General features: G+C 26.7%; 1 protein-coding gene and 1 long non-coding RNA gene across 2 annotated transcripts; one reads left to right on the top strand and one right to left on the bottom strand.

Annotated features, from left to right (window-relative positions):
• Window positions 1–274: 274 nt before the first annotated feature.
• Window positions 275–11,008, bottom strand: LOC108003830 (protein glass). Its single transcript, XM_017066361.3, has 6 exons — window positions 10,874–11,008; window positions 9,502–9,832; window positions 8,318–8,587; window positions 6,734–7,069; window positions 5,113–5,280; window positions 275–4,808 (listed from the first exon to the last, which is right to left on the bottom strand). Exons 1-6 carry the CDS (start codon window positions 10,935–10,937, stop codon window positions 4,643–4,645), a joined length of 1,335 nt encoding a protein of 444 aa, XP_016921850.1. The 5' UTR covers window positions 10,938–11,008; the 3' UTR covers window positions 275–4,642.
• Window positions 9,664–18,241, top strand: LOC114578245 (uncharacterized). The gene is made up of 3 exons (XR_009830640.1): window positions 9,664–9,802; window positions 10,858–11,076; window positions 11,297–18,241. It is a non-coding gene; the product is annotated as an uncharacterized LOC114578245 (long non-coding RNA).
• The last annotated feature ends 3,573 nt before the right edge of the window (window positions 18,242–21,814 follow it).

Here is a 21,814-nt window from a genome sequence, read left to right as displayed (position 1 = left end):
GCGTAAAGTATGTTTGCTATGTGTGAATGCTGTGCATATACATGAGCTTGAGTCTATGTTGCTGGACTCTTGGAATAGTGCATTTGATGTAACGTTGTGACCAAACCAAATACAGTTGGGCAGTAATAATGACAGCTTATAAGATGTGGCTAAAAGAGGAAATGGCGGGTAAGAATTTTTTGTGTCGTAATTTTGTATAATTCACTTTATATTTAACTGCACTTTAGACAATGCAAATCAAGACAAGAAGAAAGAGAAAAGATGAAAAAATAAATTTTCATTTTTTTTATTTTTTTTTTTATTTTTTTTTTTTTTTTTTTTAATATATATATATATATATATCAAAGTTTGATTAACATTCAATCGATAAAGATTGGTAATTAGTTCCTTGAGCCCATGATCAGTTTTTTCTTTTCTAATGATACCTGCAGCATCGAGAAGTACATTGGCTAGTCATAGAGTACAAATCAAACATGGGTAAACATTACATCTGGCACATAGAAAAGCATGAGTTTAATATAAATAGCTTGTATAAGTTTTATCAATTATATTTCTCTTCCAGTTAAATAAGTTCAACAAGACGTAGGGAATAAAAATTCCAGAATTTTTTATTTTATATTTGCATTAGTTTCATTTATAATTTTTTGCGCTATATAATATTTCATAAAAACATCTAATATCATAATTAGAAAAAATCTCCCTGTTCGATATATAAATGTATACATATGCATATGTATATATATATACGTATATATATAAATATTTATATATATTTATATATATATTATATGTTTTATTCCATCATACTTTTTCATTCAAAACATGAAATATCTTTTTAGCGAAGTCATGTATTATTTTGCCACACTGTATTTGGGTTCGCGCATGCTCTTTTAATTTTTGTTTCTAAAAAAAGAAAAAAAAAAAAAAAAAGCATACTTCGAGAGCATACATATATATATATATATATATATAATATATATATATAATATATATTATATATATATGTACATATATACATGTACATATATATATATATGATACGTATATAGTAGTACATATATATATATATATACACATAAATATATAATTTGGCAATTTGAGTAAGTTTTACCAACTTTATTTCTTTCGTGGACGTTGTAACTCTCAGTGTTAGTATATTATATTAAAATGAAGAATGTAGTTGCTCACAAATACACTTTTATGTTTTACTCAAAGATCATGAAAATGCTGCGTAAATGAATCCGTGATAAAAGAAAATACGAAGTCAGTAATATATCTTACCTGTGGTAAAAATGGATAAAGGTAACGAAGAAAACTATAAAGAAGTATGTAATCGTTGGGGCATTCTCAAGCGTGTGAGTACATCACTATGTTGTTGATAGTACTGAGTAGAACTTCGTAAAACTGAATGCCTGATTTATTCGTATTTTTAAATGCTGATTATTAATGCAAGTAGGTGCATTTCAATTGCCTTAAAATATTCGTGTATAATCAAAGTAAGATTCGTTTATCTATCATGCATCAATCGGTGAAAGAAATATGTATTACAAAACTTTGAAAGAGGAAAACGGTATTCGTGAAAAGGAAAAAAAACGATTCTTGATAAATAAAATTTTATAAATTTTGAATATTATTCTAATTCAGTTATAAGTCTTTCTTTTTACTTTTTACTTTTTTTTTACTTACATAAAATTTAAAATATACATACATTCGATACTGTTTAAGTTACAGGAATATATAAAACTTAAGATTAAATATTTTTTTTTCATTATGTATTAAAAATAATAATAAATTAAAGATATATTTTGAATGAGATATGATGGATAATTTGTTTATAAAAAGATTTGGTTTTTTTCTTTCCACGAATATTGTTTATTCCTGAAAATTTATTGATGACGATAAGATCAGTATGCGCGAATGTATAAAGAATGAAAAAACGAGTTGCTTTAATAAACTGAAAAAATGTGTCATCTTTGATTTTTGTGGCATCTATTTTTGTACTTCTTTCAAATTACACTTACGAATGCCTTAACGTTCTGTAATTAAATGCAGCATCTTCATCAGAAGTGATTAAATTCATAATTAATGATAATAATAATAAGTAACATCGATAAGTGGCGTTTTGATACAGAATATTTTTGTGTTTTCCGAAAGGGACAGAAAACCACTTATTGTTTCAGAAAAAATATATCTATTGGTTAGCAATCTTTAAGTGAGTGAAATGGTGTACGGAAGAGAGAACGAAAGAATATACGAGCGAAAGGTAGTACGAACAGAAACAAGTTTTATTAATTGATAATTATAATATGATTAATTATTGTATTAAGTAAAGTAAAAATGCGATGTTAAGAACATTTGAATATATTATCGAAAGGTGAATCATTAAAAAAAAAAAAAAAAAATGAAAGAAAAGAAAAATGGACAATTTTTTGAGGAAAAATTATTAAAAGCGATGATAATTAAATAAAAAAGAAAAAAAAAGAAAAAGAAAATTATGAAAGATCTATTTTAGAGACACATATCTATTCGGTTTCTTTGTATCATTTCGTTCGTCGGAGAGAAAGTAAAATTTATCGTGATGGTTAATCGTCGTCATAATCATCGTATATAATTGCGGATCATCGTAATGGCGTTGGTCATTAATTTTAGACGTTATTTCAAAATAGTCGTGCAGTTGTAAAGAGCGTTCAACTCTCCAACATACTGCGTGTCCGTGTTTCAAGAGGAGTGCAAGAAAATTGTGAGAAGAAAAATGATATATGTATATATATATATATATATCGTATATATATATATATATATATATATATACATACATACATACATAGGTATAAAGGATTAATTTTTCAGTTTTCAATGATCGATATATGTGTTATATTATCAGAAAAAAAGATTTCTTCTTTTTTTCTTTTTTTTTCTTTTTTTTCTTTTTTTTTTCTTTTTTTTTTTCTTTTTTTTAATGTTATTTAAAGTCATCAAAGAAGATACTAAAAATAGACTGAGTTGTTTGGTATTATTCATCGTTGCTTCTGGGATAAATATGCACCTTACACAAGCTTTTGCTTCAGAGCTTTCACAAGCGAATAACAAACCATTCCAACTGTTATAGAGATCAGATTACCGAACAACATTTGATCGATAAATATGAGACGATGTAGGAATGAGAGTGAGCGAACGAGCGAGTAAGAGAGAGAGAAAGAGAGAGAAGAAATGAAAACATAAGCATCACAGAGAGACATATACAGTGTGACAGAGATAACATTATACAGTTTTAAATAGAAATACGCTACGTACACACACATATGATACATTCGTCGCATGACAAGATGGTCCAGAAAGCTGCATGCTTATTTAGAAGACTCCAATATAGATATTTGAGGATCAACTTGCATTGTGACAAATCGTATCGGTACATAACGTAGAAACATTAAGCATACATACGTTTTCTTTTTTTTTTTTTTTTTTTTTTTTTTTCAAGAATATTATTACTTATAAATACATCATTATATATATATGTGTGTGTATATATATATATATATGTATATATATATATATATATATATATACACATATATATATATATATATATATAAAGATAGAAAGAGTGAATGAGAGAATTTTGACGAGTGAATAGGAAACACTACTCTAAATGAAAAAGAGAGAAAGTTGTTTTTATATAGTTTTAATTGTGAAGAGAGGTAAATTAATGCGAGGATTCATGAATTAGTATCTACGCTCTAATTATCAGCCGGCGAACATGAAACCTCCTTTTCTCCCCTCTTTCTATGAGATATGTGGGTCCTGATGCTGTGGGATTACAAACAAAAAGAAAACTCACATATTCATTCATCCGTTTTAATTAGTTGTTCTCATACGAATATTATATATATATTATATATATATATTTTATATATAATATATATATTTATTATATATAAGAGAGGTCGTTCTTCTTTTCTTTTTTTCTTGATGAAAATGGCGCCAAAACATCTTTATTTTACAATTACAAAAAGAAGCAAATTGATAAAGAAAAAGCCACGTAATGAGAATTGAAGATGGTGAAAACAGCAACATTAATATTATAATTAATAATAATTATAATAAATACAATATTTGTACAATAATCAACGGTGCTGTGGTGGATGCTGTAGGTCTAAATCTGCGATTCCCTGTTAACCTATCCTGACCTTTTTGTAAGCAATTTATAAATATAAACGAACAAACAATTAGGAAATTTCAGAAGTGAATATTTTCTAAAATTATAACGGTGCCAATGCATTTTGTTTTTTATTTTTTTCGATTTCAATTCAGAAGATAATAGTGACGACAACGATGATGATGATATACATATATATAAAATGAATTCTTGACGAGTTCCTAATGCCAAATATAACACATATTGTGATTATTACTTGTCTTGTATATCGTTTAAAAAAATATCCAAATATAAGCCCTTAAATAACCAAGTGTTCGTATGAACGCTTTGCAAATTTGAGTCAGTCAGGAAGCAGAACTCTTAAAGTATCGACTGTATTATTTTATTTTACATTTTTGCCGGTAAGCTCGAACCAAGTTGAATCACAGGTATTCGACAACATCGCAATAGAACGCGATTGCTATCGATAATCGATATTGAGTTGTGTCACGTTAGAGAACCGCCATGGACTCTCATATGCCTGTTGAGATTACCGCTTTGGCTAAACCTCAGCAAGCACAGCTTACATTGATACGGTTTCTCACCAGAATGAATACGAAGATGTTTGGTTAATGTAGAGCTATCTGAGAATGCTTTTTTGCAGAATCGACATCTGGAAAAAAGAGGTTGCCGATTTTAAGGTAAAACGATTAAGAAAACTACAAAAGTAATTGTTCTTTAATATAATTATGTTGCTAATCGTTACTTGGAAGTAATTTATATAAATTTAAGAAAATAATAATTTTATATAATTAGGAATTATTAAACATTTAATAGTTAATAGTTATTAAACATTTTTTTATCATTTTTTTGTATTCAGTAAGGTGCAAATATTTCCAAATAACGATATATTGATTTTATAAGTGGCACATATTATGGTACATAAGTAATAATTCATATAATAATATAAAATTCACCTATATGGACGTTCTCCTGAATGCGTTCTCATATGTGTGGTTACGGAACTGCTTTGCGAAAATCTTCGATCGCACACTGGACATCGAAATGGTTTTTCTCCGGAATGAGTTCTTGCGTGAGCAGTCAAATTCGCGGCTTGACTGAATGCCTTTGAACACGCGTGACATCTAAAAAAAATGTAAATTTTTAAATATTTTGTAAATATAAAATAATATTAGCAAAATTATTGCATCAAAAATTTTGAATTTTAAGATTTTATTGGAAAATCGTTTTGACACATCAATCTGTCATACATAACGTTCATTTGTTATTATAATATTAACTTTGATACTAAGATATTACATTTAACTATATATATTTTTATTCTTAATATCATGCGTTAAATTTTGATTTTAAGATAGCGATATTATAACAATATCGGTTACAAAATTTATATTATTTATCTATTCATAATTCGTTTGTTCTATTTGAAATTTAAATACTGTAATTGCGAAAAACAATTTATAGGTAAAATGGCTGTAAGTATTTTGTCTAAAATTTGTGAATTAATTGTATTTACAAAAATTATCTTAACAAAAAGGTATTAACTTCATATTAAATCTGTACTATTCAATTTTAATATCAAAGTTTTGAACCTAACCTAAAGTAGTAATAATAGTCTCTGTACGAATAATGTTCAAAAAATCAGAGCAGCTATTTACATATAATGGTTCAAAATATTTTTGATAATATTGATTAGAATAAAATGTTTATTAATATTTAAAAATATTTATCAAATTATCATATTTAGTTTAACTTTTACTTCAATTCTGCTAACCCTATAAACATGGTAATATTATCTTATATTTTCAATATTTTCTGAAATACTTATTGGATTTAAATTGTTTTATTCTTATTATTTTATTTATAATCGATAAAATAAATGTACAAATAGTCTTAATCTATTACAATAATTAATCTTTTTAATTAATTACCAAGATTTTTAATATTTATGAATATTTCATCTTAAGATTAAAGTTTAGATTATTATTTATTTCTCAATATAGATAGATTTTGATGAATATATAATTTAAATATACCAGTTTTATCTTTAGGAATTCATATATTAAAAATTGTAATTACACATGATATTGATCTATTTCGAGTTATAGAATTAATACAATTAAAATAATCTTTAGATATTATAAATCGAATGTAAATTAAATTTGATTTTTATTCCATTTAATAAACATTTAATTGATCTCATTTGGAATACACGGACAGAAACCTATATTACCTACAGTTATATCAACATGTAGACGAATATTTATTTCTTATTACCATATAGATATAAATATCTTCTTTGAAACTATTGTATCATCTCATTAGAAATGTATGCGTTAATAATACACTTTTTTAAAGTATATAATTTATGATATTAATTTATAGAATTGAAACTATTTTTAGATTCGATTTGTCAAAATCTATCGATTGATAAAAAAAATAGATAAAATAATTCTCTAAATTAAATTTTACTCTTAATTTTTTAATCAATATTAATTAAAATATCAAATTACCAAATTAAAATGAATTTTCATCGATATGTTATCGAGCGATAATCGAAGTAGTCTCATCACTAACCTAAATGGTTTTTCTCCAGAGTGCGTTCTAAGATGCGTCTTAAGGGTGCTCGGTCGCGCGTACGATTTACCGCAAATTCTGCAAAGGTTAGGTCTGCCATTATCGTCGGATGTGACTGGATTTCCGGTGGCGCCTATGCACAGAGCATGCTCACTGGACAATTGCAACCTGGAATGGCTGTGCGCTGGAGGATGAGAATGAGGATGGGTACTGGTGCCGATCAGGCTATTGGCCGGGGGTTGATTCACCCTTGCTTGCTGCTCCACGGGATTATACTGTGGGGCGGGACTTAACAGGGGTTCCACGCCCCATGTCGACGAATAGCTTTGCTCGTATCTACGCACACAACCGTAAATTTTCTGAATAAGTCTGCTTTTGCATCCTCTTAGACACACCCTTTTCGTAAAGTAAAATAGTAAAAGATTATTCCGTTTCAAAATTATTTTGAAAAATATGTTATCCGATAATGATTAAAGATTACATTGTTTGTTGGAAATTATCGAAGGAAGAGAAATTATATGTTTGTTTTCGTTGTAAAATAAGTTATATTTTAAGATATTTGATGTATAATATTATATGTATAATATATATATGTAAATGTTTTTTAAGAATTTTTTAAGAGATTCAGTAATTATGTATATCTATATGTTGGGTAAATTAAATATTCAATAAGAATATTATTATTTTATATATACTATAGTATCTATTTTTTTTTTTTTTTATATCTCGAAGTTATTCAATAATTTTGAGCTCTATATTATTTTATAATTATTTAAAAAGGTAAGAATAAAAGAAATATAATTTTTATATGATAGAAAAAAATGTTATATTATAAATATATACTTGCTTCGATATATAATAGAATTTTTTAAATTATTTAAATTCTTATATTAAATAATATATATATATCGTGATATTATGGATAAATTATAAAAAAATTTTTGGAAATTATTGTTGTTTTACAATAATTTTAAATATATTGTAAAAAAAATCATATAATATTTTTAAAAAATAAATATTTTAAATTAATTATAAAATAGTTATATTATATAGTTATATAATATTTAAATATTGAATAATAGCGACAAGAAACGATATTTTATTATGTGAATATGCAATTAAGAATAATTCATTCCTTTTTCGAATAGAATCATGGAATGCTAGGCACTTATTGATTTACTTTATACTTTGTATGGCTTCCAATAAAATGTCAATTTCTAGCAAATATTTTCTTTACATAAAAATGATTTAAAAAATATGAATATGTATTTCTAAATAATAATAAAAATATAATAATGATGAAAATTTTAGTAATTATCATGATTTTCGTATGAAAAAATATTTTATTTCATACTATTGAATTATTAAAATATTCTTACTCTTTGTGATAAATAAATAAAAAATAAATGATAAATTGAATATTTTTTTTTTTTAAATTTTAGAATTTAATTTTTCTAAGAATAGTCAAAAATTAGCATTGATAATCATTTTTATATTTATAATAGCGAATCATTTTTAAATTTATTTTTTTACATTTTTTTACATTAAAAAATTAAGAATATCTGATTTGAAAATAATACTTACCCAGAGTGCATATTCATGTTCATGGTCATATTCATGGAAACATTGACAGACATGGCTGGTGTGGAAGTATAATGCGTGGGTGGTACAGGTGGACCAAGATTTTGCGTGTAATCCTGGGAATAATGATGATTCGATCCTCCTGTTGAGTAGTATCCTCCAGTAGGGCTTCCAGGATGGACCACCGCATGTTTTAACGATAGTAATACATCTGCGACACCTTCCCCGTTCGTGTTGCTTGTTCTTGGCGCGCATTCTCTGGTGCAACCCCAACTGCAAGGACACTTAAAAATTATAAGGTATATCGAATACAACGTTATAATTATTTTATCTCTTTATATTCTTTTCTCTATTTCTTCTTTCAAAGAACCTCGTTTATTATCTTAGAAATAATGGAGAATAAAGATATTGAAAATTCCTTTCAAAACTGCTTTGATTATTTTTCAATTTTTAAATTCATAATCTTAAAATTATTTTTATTGTTTCTTCTAATAAATGAATGAAATTTAAAAATTGAAAAATTTACTTTAATATTCTAATTACTTGTTGTAATTAGAATTTTATAGAGATATAGAATTTTATTAAAAAAATAGACTTTTTGTATGGTTGTAATCAATATTAACTTTATATTATATTTATTACGTTTATACAAAAATATTTTATAATTCTTTTAGAGATAAATAAATAGTAATATAGTTTTAAGTGGAAACATCTGTCTTTAATCAGACACATACATATCTTATTACAAGATTAAGTCTTAACAAAGTTATAAATATTTGATGAAAATTATATAAAAAATTACAAAAAAAAGAAACTATTATTTATAAATTATCTTCTCTGTTTTTTATAAAAATATGATTTTAAAATTCGTTACATTATTGATTAATATTATTATTAGTTTTATTTGATTTCAAGTAAATATGTTTTTAAATTTTATAATTCCAAATTTATAAATATCATTCTAATGCATATGACATATAATATATATATATATTTAAATGTAATATAATATATTTAAGTGGAAAAACAAATTTAAATTTTAAAGTAAAAACATCGAATTGTGAACTAAGACGTGAAATGAAGTGAATTTGACGCATTAAATGAAAATTCGAGTATATTTTATATAATTTTGAGAATAAAAATAGAGAGATTTTTTTTTTTTTAAAAAAACATTTTCTGCGACTCACTTATAGGTTCCCGAGCATGGGCTAAAGAGACCAGGTGGTAAAGGATCCAAATCCAGCGGCGGCAATGGAAAACCAGCCATATCGTCGACCCAGAAACTCGCCCCAAACTCACTAACCACTTGATTCTGTCCAGAATTTTGAATTTGTTGAGTTTGATCGCCACCAATATCTTCTGCAGAATTCTGCAAATCTTGTAAACGAAGAGTGCCCTGTAGAGCACCCAATGTCTCTTCGTTTTGATTATCTGTTAAGGTGTCTTCATTGGTTAGAACACCTAAAGATCCGGTACAGAGACCAGAAGGTATAGTGGCCTCGATACTTCCTACCGAACCTGCGAAGAATTATTCGAAAAGAATGTTAGATTATATTAAATTTTAGAATTAAAAAAAAAATATATAATAATTTTCTTCTCAAGTAGATCTCAATTTCTTTTAATAAGCATTTTTATTAAAATTAAAAAGAAAGAAATATAAATTTATAAATCTTGAAATTTTTTTCTAAAAAGTTTTTTTTTCTAAAGTTCGAAATAACTGTTAATAATTTATTTAATGCAATAAATGTTATATTATTTTCATTATTATTTATATTATATAGTATATTTATATATTACATAATAAATGAAGTATAAGTAAAAAAACATAGAATTTTAAATTCTAAAATTATTATTTAAATATTATGAAAATGAATATTTTAATATTTGAAAAATTTAAAGAAACAAATTAAAATAAAAGTAACTTTTTAAGAAAAATTATTGCTAATATTTTAAATTTAAATATTGTTAACTTGTTTTTTAAATTTATAATAAAATAATAAAAAATTATTATTAAATTTAATAAAACTTTCGTTTAAAAGAAATATATAATAAATATATAAAATAGAAAAGAATACTACAATAATGAATAAATTAAAAAAGCGACAAATATATAAAATTATATCAATTATTCCGATATTGAAAATGCAAATTTAAAAAATAATAAAAAAGAAAAATAAGAAAAGGAGATATTGAATAATAAAAAAATATATATTGGAATAATTTAATAAAAATCAATCAAATATCTTTATCAAGATATTTACCAATTTCAATTCTTATGATTTAATTTATGTTATATTAAAAAATTATTATAAAATTTGCGCAAAATTTGAAATATAAGATAGAGATTCCATCACATTTCATAAAAATAAAAACACAATATATAATGAAAAAAATAAGCTTCTGATCATTTAAATTATTAAAATCACTTTATAGTAATAAAATATTTTTCTTCCTTAATAAATGATAATATAAATCTTTCATCTTAAGTCTTAAATCTCGTACATAATACAGGATAATAATAATTGGAATACTTTCTTTGTCAGAAATATTATGGCTCACCTGTGCCAAGGGTGTACGGCGATTCGGAGGTGTTCACCGTGTGGTGATTCTGCAGAAACTCCATCTCTGCGAAATTTCTGCTCGTAACCGCCCTTAGAGACAACCCCTTTCCCCGCCTCGATAAAATACGCGGACGGATTGCCTCCTCTCTGTAGAGATGTGGTCCAGCCCCTCTGGTCTCCCTAGCAACCGCACATTGCTCCGTGAGTATGACCGATTTTCTTTATCAATATTTTTCACTATATTTTCGCAACTATTTCTATCGCTTCCTTGATTGATCATATATATATGTATATGTATATTATGAAATATGTATTTTCAATATTTTATTCTTTTTGATTTTTTTTTGTGTTATTGATACATACATAAAAATTGTGCATTTCTTATTAAATATAATAATACTTCGTTTTATATATTTTTCAGAACTTGAATGTTGAATAAGATAATAAGATTTGGAAAATTATAAAAGTAAGTATTTTTTTTTTATTTTTTTTTTTAAAGGAAAGGAATCTAAAAATTTGCATTGCTACTCTTATGTTAGTTTTGTTAGTTATTTAATTAATGGAAATTATTTAATAGAAAGAAAATAGAAGAACAGATGAGTAGAATACTTTGAAAAAGTGATTTATTTCTTATTAGAGATTTTTGAAAAATATATACATAATATATATATATATTATGTATTTTTAAAAATTGCAATGTAAATATAAATTCATATTATTATTATTGAAACTTAATATTTTATATAAAATTGTTGAAATTTAATATAAAATTTTTATTTTTTATTTTTCATAGAAAATAAATTTTTAATTCTATATATATAGTAAATATTTGTACTATTTTTACTTTTTTTTTTTTATATTATGTTATTAATAGGATAATTTTATAAGAGATTTTATAACGATATACGAACGGATATTATAGCCAATAACAAATTTTTCCATTAAATCGAAATACTGCAATATATATTATAAGTATACTATAAGTATAATACATACAAATATATTATAATACGAATAAATAAAATATAAAATTTAAATATAATGTACATATTTATAATTATGCATACATATAAATGCAAGATATTCGTGGGAGATACAAATTATGGCAATTTTAAAGATTATAATAAATATAAAATAAACATAAAAATTGTATAAAACAGTAGCTTTATCTTGGTTGCACCATCATCCGTATACATGTATAACATTTCGTATACATATCAATGTATATACGATGTTATAACGAAATTTTACAACCATTAAACGATATATGAAATAGGATATCTCATCGCTATAGTTATGTCTATTTCAAGCATTCAACGATTTCTTTATTATTCTTAAGTATTTAGAGTTATCCAAGAAATACTAATATAACGTAGATCAGTCATGTAATATTATTTGAAGAATAAGAATAAAAAAATCATAAAAAAATCAGTGAATTTTATGAATGACTTTTTATGAATGGCTGAAAGGAAAATGCACGTGCATATGGACCGAACGTATAGAAGTACCTTTATGGCTTGGAAGACCTGCCGGTTTCCTCTAAAGGCTTCTGCAGAAAATCTGCCGGATATTTTCATTCATAGTCTGAAAACCATGTGCATCTTTCCACGTGATTCACTTCTCCATTTTCGACGATTTAAATAATCATCAATTACTCCAAAATTCACGTTTTGTCTGCTTTTTTTTCTCTTTCTCTCTCTCTCAATTAAATGTCTCTACACTTTTTCATTTTGAAATTTTTACTTTCTTCTAATTATTTGATGATGAACAAATAATTATGAGATATAATACAAGTATATAATATTTGTTATGCGATATATATATATATCTAAGGTTTGAATATATTTTAATCTTAAACTTTTATATTTAACACAATCTATATCTAAATTATTGTTTTATATTTATATTAATAAATATTTAACATTTTTGTAACATTTTTGCACCGTTTTTCTTAACAGTACTCTTTGTTCTTCTTTCTGTTTTTGTACAAACTTTTTATTTTTTTCTCAAACATTTTTGAAAAAAATTCCTTTTTCTTTTTAATTTCAATAAGTATATAAAACACGTTTTACCTACACTGTCTCACAATTAAATTTTCAGTCTGATTTTGAAGCACAAAGAAGACATAATCACACTTTGCACGTTTTCTCTGCCATTAAACACACTTGGATCATTAAGAAGAATCTAAAGAAAACAGATTAAATCACTAATCAAGTAAGTTAACTTCAATCACACCAAATTTTGATTTTTAACTTGAATTAAAATATTCTTGAAATTTCTCCAATTTAGATCAATCTCGAGGCAAGAAGAGGAAATTTTAAGGGATGGCATCGTATGCTACTGTCATGCTGGCACGATGGCTTGTCAATGTGTCTTAACTAACTAGAGATCTACCACCTACTATCACCCACTCTCACCCCTTACTCACTGACTACTGCTTCGACCCCACTCCACTACGGGCCGGCCTTTTCGTCGCTCTCTTTTTTCCTTCATCGTATTTGCCTTGTTCCACGCACATATCATCCTCCTCTTCCACATGTGCTTACCCCTACCTTAAATAACGTTAACCTTCCATGCTTCCACCGTAAGGTGTTTTGCTAAAGAGATTTGCAAGATTTCAATTTTGCTTAAAGTTAAATGTGAATGCGACGATTTTCATTCGATTACTTTGAATGGAATAATATCGGAGTTGGTTGAAATTAACCCGTTCAGAGTGATTTAATAGAGATTTAGATAGTAATACAAATTTTACATTGTAAATATTGCTACATGTAGATCAGTGAATAAATAAGTTAGCCTTTTCTTTAACTTTGTATAATACCATATAACTAGAAATTACGAATTATTTTACGTTTCACGCGTTATTCAGAAATCATAATTTATTTCACTTAAAATTTATTTCAGATGATCAATTTTATACAATTTGTCTTATGAATCCTTAAATTCTATATCATAATGAAATATATATATAGATTTATAAAATTTATTTTAATATAAGTACATATAGTTATATATTTATCGAAGTATTTTACATAATTTATCAATGGCAATATTTTTTCTAGAATAATACAAGACACGACTTTATAGTAGTTTTCTAATGTTCGAAAGAATATTCAATTAAAAATATGACGAAAAAATTACACCTTGAAACATAGAGTTAAATCTATAATTAATTCTTAAAAGAAAAAATATATAATATCCATATAAGATTTTGATTAAATGTTTATCATCTATTTACAACATACTTAAATACTTATTATAAAAAATAAATCATATCAATTTCTTCACCGAAAAGTCCCTGTCAAAAAATAAATCGATCTTCAAAACCAGTTAAAACAACAATCAACATTTATTTTGCCGAAAAATCATTGGAACATCAATACTTTCAATATTCATCTAAAAAAACCAGTGGATCTAGAAACATCCATTCACCGCAAGGATCAAAAGAAGAGAAAAACAAAATCATCCATTCAAAACATATCACACTCCCGATCGTATCTATTACAATGTATAAAAGGATGCAGCATAGTCTGGAAAGAATGCCGATCAGGAGGACGCAAGAACGGTTTGAACGATATCCATGTCCACGGGCGTGTAAGACTCGAGACGTTCGAATACACGGGTTGGCCGTCGTCGATGCCGACGACACGAGATACTAATCGTTCATTCGGCGATCGGTGATCGGGGGCCTTCTTCGAGTCTGGTTCAGCGCTACACCGATATCCCCTGTTGCCAGGGCGGGACGGGGAAGTAGGATATTATTTTCTTCAGATACCATTACCACGCCGATCATGGTGGTCCTGCCTTGCAGACGAGTGGCCCCGATACCCTCGAGATCACTGGCTTGTAATGCCTTCCCTTTCGTGGATTATTGACCAGTGAACGGTGAGCCCGGCTGCGAAACACTCCAACGCTACCTATTCCACTTGCGACCCTCAACCACCCTTTCGAACGGTCGCTCCTCGTCACTCCGTCACAACTGGAAATGCTTCTTCCCATTTGTTGCGTTTCTTCTTGTGCTGGAATTTTTTCCATGGCAAAAGGATGGTAAGTTCTTCGTTTTTCGTGTTTTGCGTGTAAGTACATGTTTTCCTATAGTTGCTAAAAAATCACGCAATATTGTATTACACATCCAGTTGCAAAAGATACGATTCTAGAGAGAAGGAATTTGAATATTTTGAATCGTTGTAAGGATATCAAAGTTAAAAATTTGGAATCTTGATTAAAAGGGTTTGGGCTAAAACCCTTTCGTTCAACGATATTTGTAAATTTTCAGTTATTTCATCGTTGCATCAAAGTCGTTTCTCGAGTGTTATGATTTTATATGAAGCGTATCTATTTTTTTTATAATTGAATTGTATTAGAAATAATTACATAACAACACATTGTTTATTAAAAATAAATAATTAAAAATTAAAAATTAAAATTAAATAATCAATTCTGTCTTCGGAGGATTTGAGCAGCGTATAATAATGAACTCGTATATAATGAATAATAAGTTACATTTCGTTATACTATGTTTTAATTAAAATCAAAATGAGCAATAAATTAGATTAGTATATTAATTTTATGTTTATCGATTTACAAATGTTTTTACTTTTATATAATTTTGTGATTATATATATATAAGATTCCTAAATCTTAGATATCAGGATATGTAATTTTTCAAACATTGATGTATTATTGATTAATATATAAATTTTTTGCATAGTTTAAATAATAATCCTTTATAATTTCTTTAGAATTTACATATATATGATACATAAATATTCATATTATAACATCTCAACATCGTAGAAAATTCTAATTCTTGATAAAAGTACGTAAAAACAAGTGTGTAAAAAAATATGATAAGATATCATAAATTGTTTTCAAACAAATATCAAAAATCTTCGATTAAATTTTTATTTGATTTTTACTGTTTCATCGTTCAATTTGAAGGAATGAAATTTTTTTTGTAATGATCCAAAGTTTCTTGTTTTACGCGTTCCGATGAGATTGTTACCCCTATTCTTTCCATTCGAGAATCACAGCAAATTTTGCAAATTAAGATAGAATGAGTGTGAAACTTGTGGTTTAATCACATGAATACGTTTATGTTAATGCAAATATTTGAACACTAAATTCATGTAACTTGATAGCAGTGCTAAGATCAAGTTTAAATATGAAGCCTTTGCGTTGTATTATTAAATTGTAACAGATATCTTTTTTTTAGAAAAGTTTGTAAAAATTCTTCACCAACTACTTATATCATACAAAATTATATCTTACGTTGCATATTACAGATCGTCAAAAAATCGAAGAGTCAATATAATAAACGATCTTTAATTTTTAATTTTAATTATTAAGTTTATAATTTTATAGTTCGATCAAATACATTTCATCTCTGAACATTTTGTAAATATAAAATTGACAATATGATCTCGAATGTAAAATAATTCTATCTTTAATTCAAGAAATATAAACTCATTCATTAATCTCTATTCTAAATGATTCACGGATAATAATATAGTGATAATTATAATAACTATTTAATAACGTGTAATTTTTTAAAACAAACAACAATTGTTTAAAACAACGACAATGATTTATGAAATGAATTTCTCCATAATGACGTTTTTCTTTTCTCATGAATTCCAAGAGAGGAATGATGGTGGAAGCGTCATTTCCGGAATGACAAAAAGCAATGATCCGTTGGATGAGTAAGGCAGTCAAAATTTGAAAAAAATGCGAAATTTCTGATAGCTGGAAGTGTTGCCTCTCACGAGGGCAGGCGCATCCGACTATCGAATGTCTCGACATAATCGCGACCGTCAGGCCGGACACCTGACTACGTATAGTTCCGATGTGGACACAGGAAGAGGAAGTCGACCGCACGGTATGGCAGCGTTTTGCCGTCGACCGTGTGTCATCCACGTGAACCATCCAATGTATCGAGGATCAAATTCGTATCGTTTTCGATAATTTTTTTTTTTTTTTTATTCTATATTAATATATTTAAAGAAATATTGTATGAGAAAAAATGTATAGAATAGAATTTTCTTGCTTGGAACTAAGTTTCCGAGGGAAAACCGAGTTTCGCCGAAGATTCGCCGCAAACTTAAAATTAATTGTTAAAATAATTATTAATTAATAGCAATATTATTTTTTTAATAGTGTAATAAAATCACAAGGAAGTTTAACATTCAAAACAAGCAATAACTATTAGACAATAATTATTTTTTTACTAAGATTTTTGATACATCGAAAAAAGAAAAAAATAAATAAATAAATCTCAATTTTTTCATATCCAATAACAAAAATTTTATTAAGCATTTAATATAAAATTTAACATATAAACTTTTTAAATCTATTCTTGATAAGAAGTTTAAAGTAAAAGCCGATTTTTTTCTCATAATTAAATCTCGAAGGAAAAAAAATTTTGTTTCGCATTTCTTTTTTCATATTTTTTCATAAAGAATCAGTCATTTATATCTTATTCTACCTAATGTTCGATCATATCTTACACGTACATGAAATACAGGGGGAAAAATATGTTATGTAATTAAAAATAAAAAAAAAAGAAACAAGAGATTCAAGGAGAAAAGTGAAGAGGAGAAAGTGAGAACGAGGAAAAGGGGAGAGGATATAAGAAGGAGGAGAATAAAAGGGTCACGCAGAAGAGCTCACAGTACGCCGAGTGCACACCCTGGGTATTGGCTTACACTTCCAACTGATTAGGCTCATGGTATTTACGCAGGACCCCGTAGAAAACCGGACCCCGCCCTCTCTCTTTCGATGGTAACTCACGATTCCAAGGAATTGTAACGAGCTGCTTTCTTGCATCGCGACATTCTTCACCATCAAAACTGGGGGGAGTGGATACTTGAATGAAGATGGTTGGCCGTGATCAAAACTCAAATCAAAACTTAATATTTGAGAAATATTATTATATCGGTTAAATAATAATGGAATAGATATTTTGAATTTGGTTGTGTTGTGTGATTTTAGATAATTAATTTTTTATACATATACATTATATTTTTTACTAAAGAGTAATACCCAGGGTAGATACTTTTATATTATGATTAAGAATATTTATTTATTTTTGAAGAGTTTATAATTTTTTACAAAAACATAATTAATAAGTAATTTCGTTATTCGTGCACTTATAATTAAGAAAATTGTAAAAATTGATATAATTTTATATTTGAAATTTATTTTCTAAAAATATTTCTCTTTAAAATTTAAATTTTTCTAGCATTTTATAAATATGATAAATATAATGTATTTATTCCAATATTTATTATAATATGATCATAAAACAATTTTTCGCCTGATACAAAATATAATACAATGAAAAATATTAAATCAATTAATGACACAACATGGCATTAAAGTTACTGGTAATCTTCATTTGGTTAAAGAATACGCTTTTACAGTTACGGATTTATTACAAGTAAATATAATTAAATCCTCAATTATTTTCAATGTCAGTTTTTTTTAGATTGTTTTAAAGTTCTTCTAAAATATATATATATGAGTAAAATTAGATTAAAACGAAACAATTCTTTCAAGGAACAACAAATCAAAATAGAATAACTTAAATATTTCAAACTTAAGTTATGGGAAAAATAATTGATAACTAAGAAAGATACGTAGTAACAAAATTTACATTATGCAAACATTCACGCTCAATTTCCCAATCTTCGAGATCGCCGATTCAAAGCGGAGATAAAATCTATGGCAATCAGAATTTTTTTCATCCCCTTTGAGGGTGCATCCCGCCAAACCACACCTGTGTTTGCTCGCACCTGAAATCAAAGAGGCGATTACATTCTCGTGATCATTCTACCGGTGATGGCAAAAGAACCAAACATATATCTGCACATCCGTGTTGACGGATCCGCGTTGATTAGATCGATCCACCATGTAGAGCGGGTTGCATCGATGATCATCATTTATTCGATGCATATGCACACACTCACCTCACTTAAATATTTTTAGCAAACATAGAAAGATACGTTAATTCTTTCGTTTTTTTATTCTTGAGAAAGTTTTATTGATTATTTACTAATTATAATATTTTTTTTATTATATTAATATTATATATTAATATTTTTGATTTGAAGATAATAATTTTTCTTTTTTAATTAAATTTTAGTAAAATTTTAGAAAAGGCTCAATTTCTTGTGCCAAATATTTAAATATTTAAATGAAAAAATCAAATTACATTCCCGAATATAATTAATTACAATTCAACGTTTAAATTTTTGATTTTATTAAAAATATTCATTCAATTCATTTTCACGTTATTCAATATATTCATGTATCAAAATATATTGTTTAAACATATTTTGTAACACTTGTAATAACAGTGTGGATCAACACATTATCCGAAAACATTATTCCCTGCGATTTGAATGATTAATCCTTGTGATGAGATGACAGTAACGATATTGTTCGCGATTAAAAATTCCTCCCACTGATCCTATCTCGCCCCTTCGCTAAAGTGATTGCGCATCGGATAATCTCCACAGTTAGGATAAACTCAGCTTTGAACGATCGAGATGTTACTAAATACGTCACGGTTACTTAATTACACTTGCGGTGAACCATCTCTTGCGGCTGGAACAACTTTCAAACACCGTATAATTGGAAGATGGCGGCCACCCACTATTTTCGAGAGTGATAAAAATTTTTCGTATCCAATGATTCGATGAAAAATGATAATGATAAATGGAATTTTTATAACGATATCAATATCAAGTATCAATACGTAAATAATAAAGATTAATTTCCTCATAATTTTTCGTGCAAAAAAATCATGACATGTTATGAGGCACTCTGTTGTATAATTATGAACAAATAATTACAAATTATAAAATTAAAAAATTCTCTTGTACAATTCGATATAGTTTTTGATTTATGATTAAATTTCATAAATTTGTGTTCCAGAGAACTTGAAACTTATTTAATTGAAAGTTAACTGTTGCGTTAATAACAGATCAGATTAAAATAAATAAATTAAAAAATTTTTCTGTCAAAGATCATCATTTACACACGCAAGACTGGTATAATGTAATCATGCCGGTTTTCAAACCGGCCACCTCTCTGTCGTTATAAATCCCATCGGATGACAAGATAGCGATCGGATAGTGGCTTATTACGTTCTTTATTCGTGCAAAGATCTTGGCCGTATGTGGTGAAGGTGGCGGCCGGCTGGCACGCGCCGCGTGTAATTCAATCGGCTATTTCGACGACGAGGAACATCCAAGGGTGGCCCTACTGGAAAGTGGACAAGGTTTTAATCCTCCGAGGAAACTGTTACGAACAGGGATCGGCTCATGCTCCTCTCGCTAATCATCCCGATGATTCTTATTTTCTTAGCCGGCTACTACGGGCAGATGCTAGGTCGCGGTCGCGTCCTCCTTCAACCCTTTCTCAAAATACGAAACTCGATACTAGTCGAGGATGTTTCGTAGCCAAATTACATCATGCGTAATGTGTGGTTTCGACTAAGAATAATCATACATGCTGATGCGGCAGTCTTTGAACAAACAGAGCAAGATGTGTGAACAATTCGAATGTGAAATATTGCATGCGTGTGTGCAATGCATCGAGAAATTTTCTCGAATAGAGAAAAGTGGATAGATGATAGAGATGATTGTGGATGTATAAATATATATATAATATCATTTTCTTGATAAAATTCAGGTTAAGAAGTTTAGATTTGAATAGTATAGTTATCATTACATGATATCATTAAATGTGATATCACGAATGATTTGATTGTTAATAATTCTGTTGTTTAATTGAGATAATAAATATATTTATTTTAATTTATATTTTATATGATAAAAATCAGTAAAATGACTATCAATAAAAATATAATTGAAATGTTAAAAATGTTCTAAATAAAATTAAGTATCTAATCTAAGTGAAATTTAATTTAAAAGCCGATTTCATATAACCGTTGAGAGTAAATATTTTTTAATATTTAATATTATATTGTATTATATTTAATATTATATTGTATCGATCATGCACAAGATAAAAATAAATTATTAATAAAATAAATCATAATGTTAATCATGAAATGTTAATCATTTTAGATTAGCTATATCTATATCATTTCACGATATGTCATGATATATATTTATCTATCAAGATATATTATAAAGTTTATCGCGTTTATTAAACACAAAGATTGTTATTTTCGCATTTTATTCGTTCATTTATATTTATTTTATTCATTGTAACTTTGTTATAATTTTTTTAATAAAGATTCAAAAATTTATCTTTCTCATATTTATTTGACTTATTTTTTAATATTATCTGATTTTATTATTTATTTAGAATATTTATTAATATTTATTTATTGGAATATTTATAGAATATTTATTCATTACAAAAACATTTAAAAAAAAATTAAAAAAAGAACAATGTTGAAAAATAGTATTAATAAGAGAGGCTAGCATAAATTATATTATTGATATTAAATAATAAATGCATAACAAGTACTATTTTCAGATAAGCGATATCAAGAATAAAAGATAAGCAATATAATCCATAAAATGCAAATGTTTTACTGATAGATATTGAATCTTTCTGAAGAAAACAACGAAGAAATGAAAATAATCGTCAAACGTTCAACGAATTTAAAATAAAAAATCGAAGTAAAATCTTTTGAAATATCTGATATGATAAAAGCAGGATATAATATGATAAAAAAAAAACGCAAAAATATTTTATTTAATTTGATGATATGAACTATAAGAAAAAAAAAAAAAGAAAAAGAAAAAGAAAAAAATAAAGCGAATTTTCTCATGTCCCTAGAAGATCGGGAAATAAGAAGAGACATATCTAATTGCGCCAGTATTCCGGAATTGCTTTAAAGCATTAACTCGAACGTTGCAGAGAGGTATACAACCCCCTAAGATGGCTGCTCTCGGGCGTA

This window comes from Apis cerana, linkage group LG7 (assembly GCF_029169275.1).
Source record: "Apis cerana isolate GH-2021 linkage group LG7, AcerK_1.0, whole genome shotgun sequence".
Lineage (NCBI taxonomy): Eukaryota > Metazoa > Arthropoda > Insecta > Hymenoptera > Apidae > Apis > Apis cerana.
This window is presented reverse-complemented; position numbering and strand designations above follow the sequence as displayed.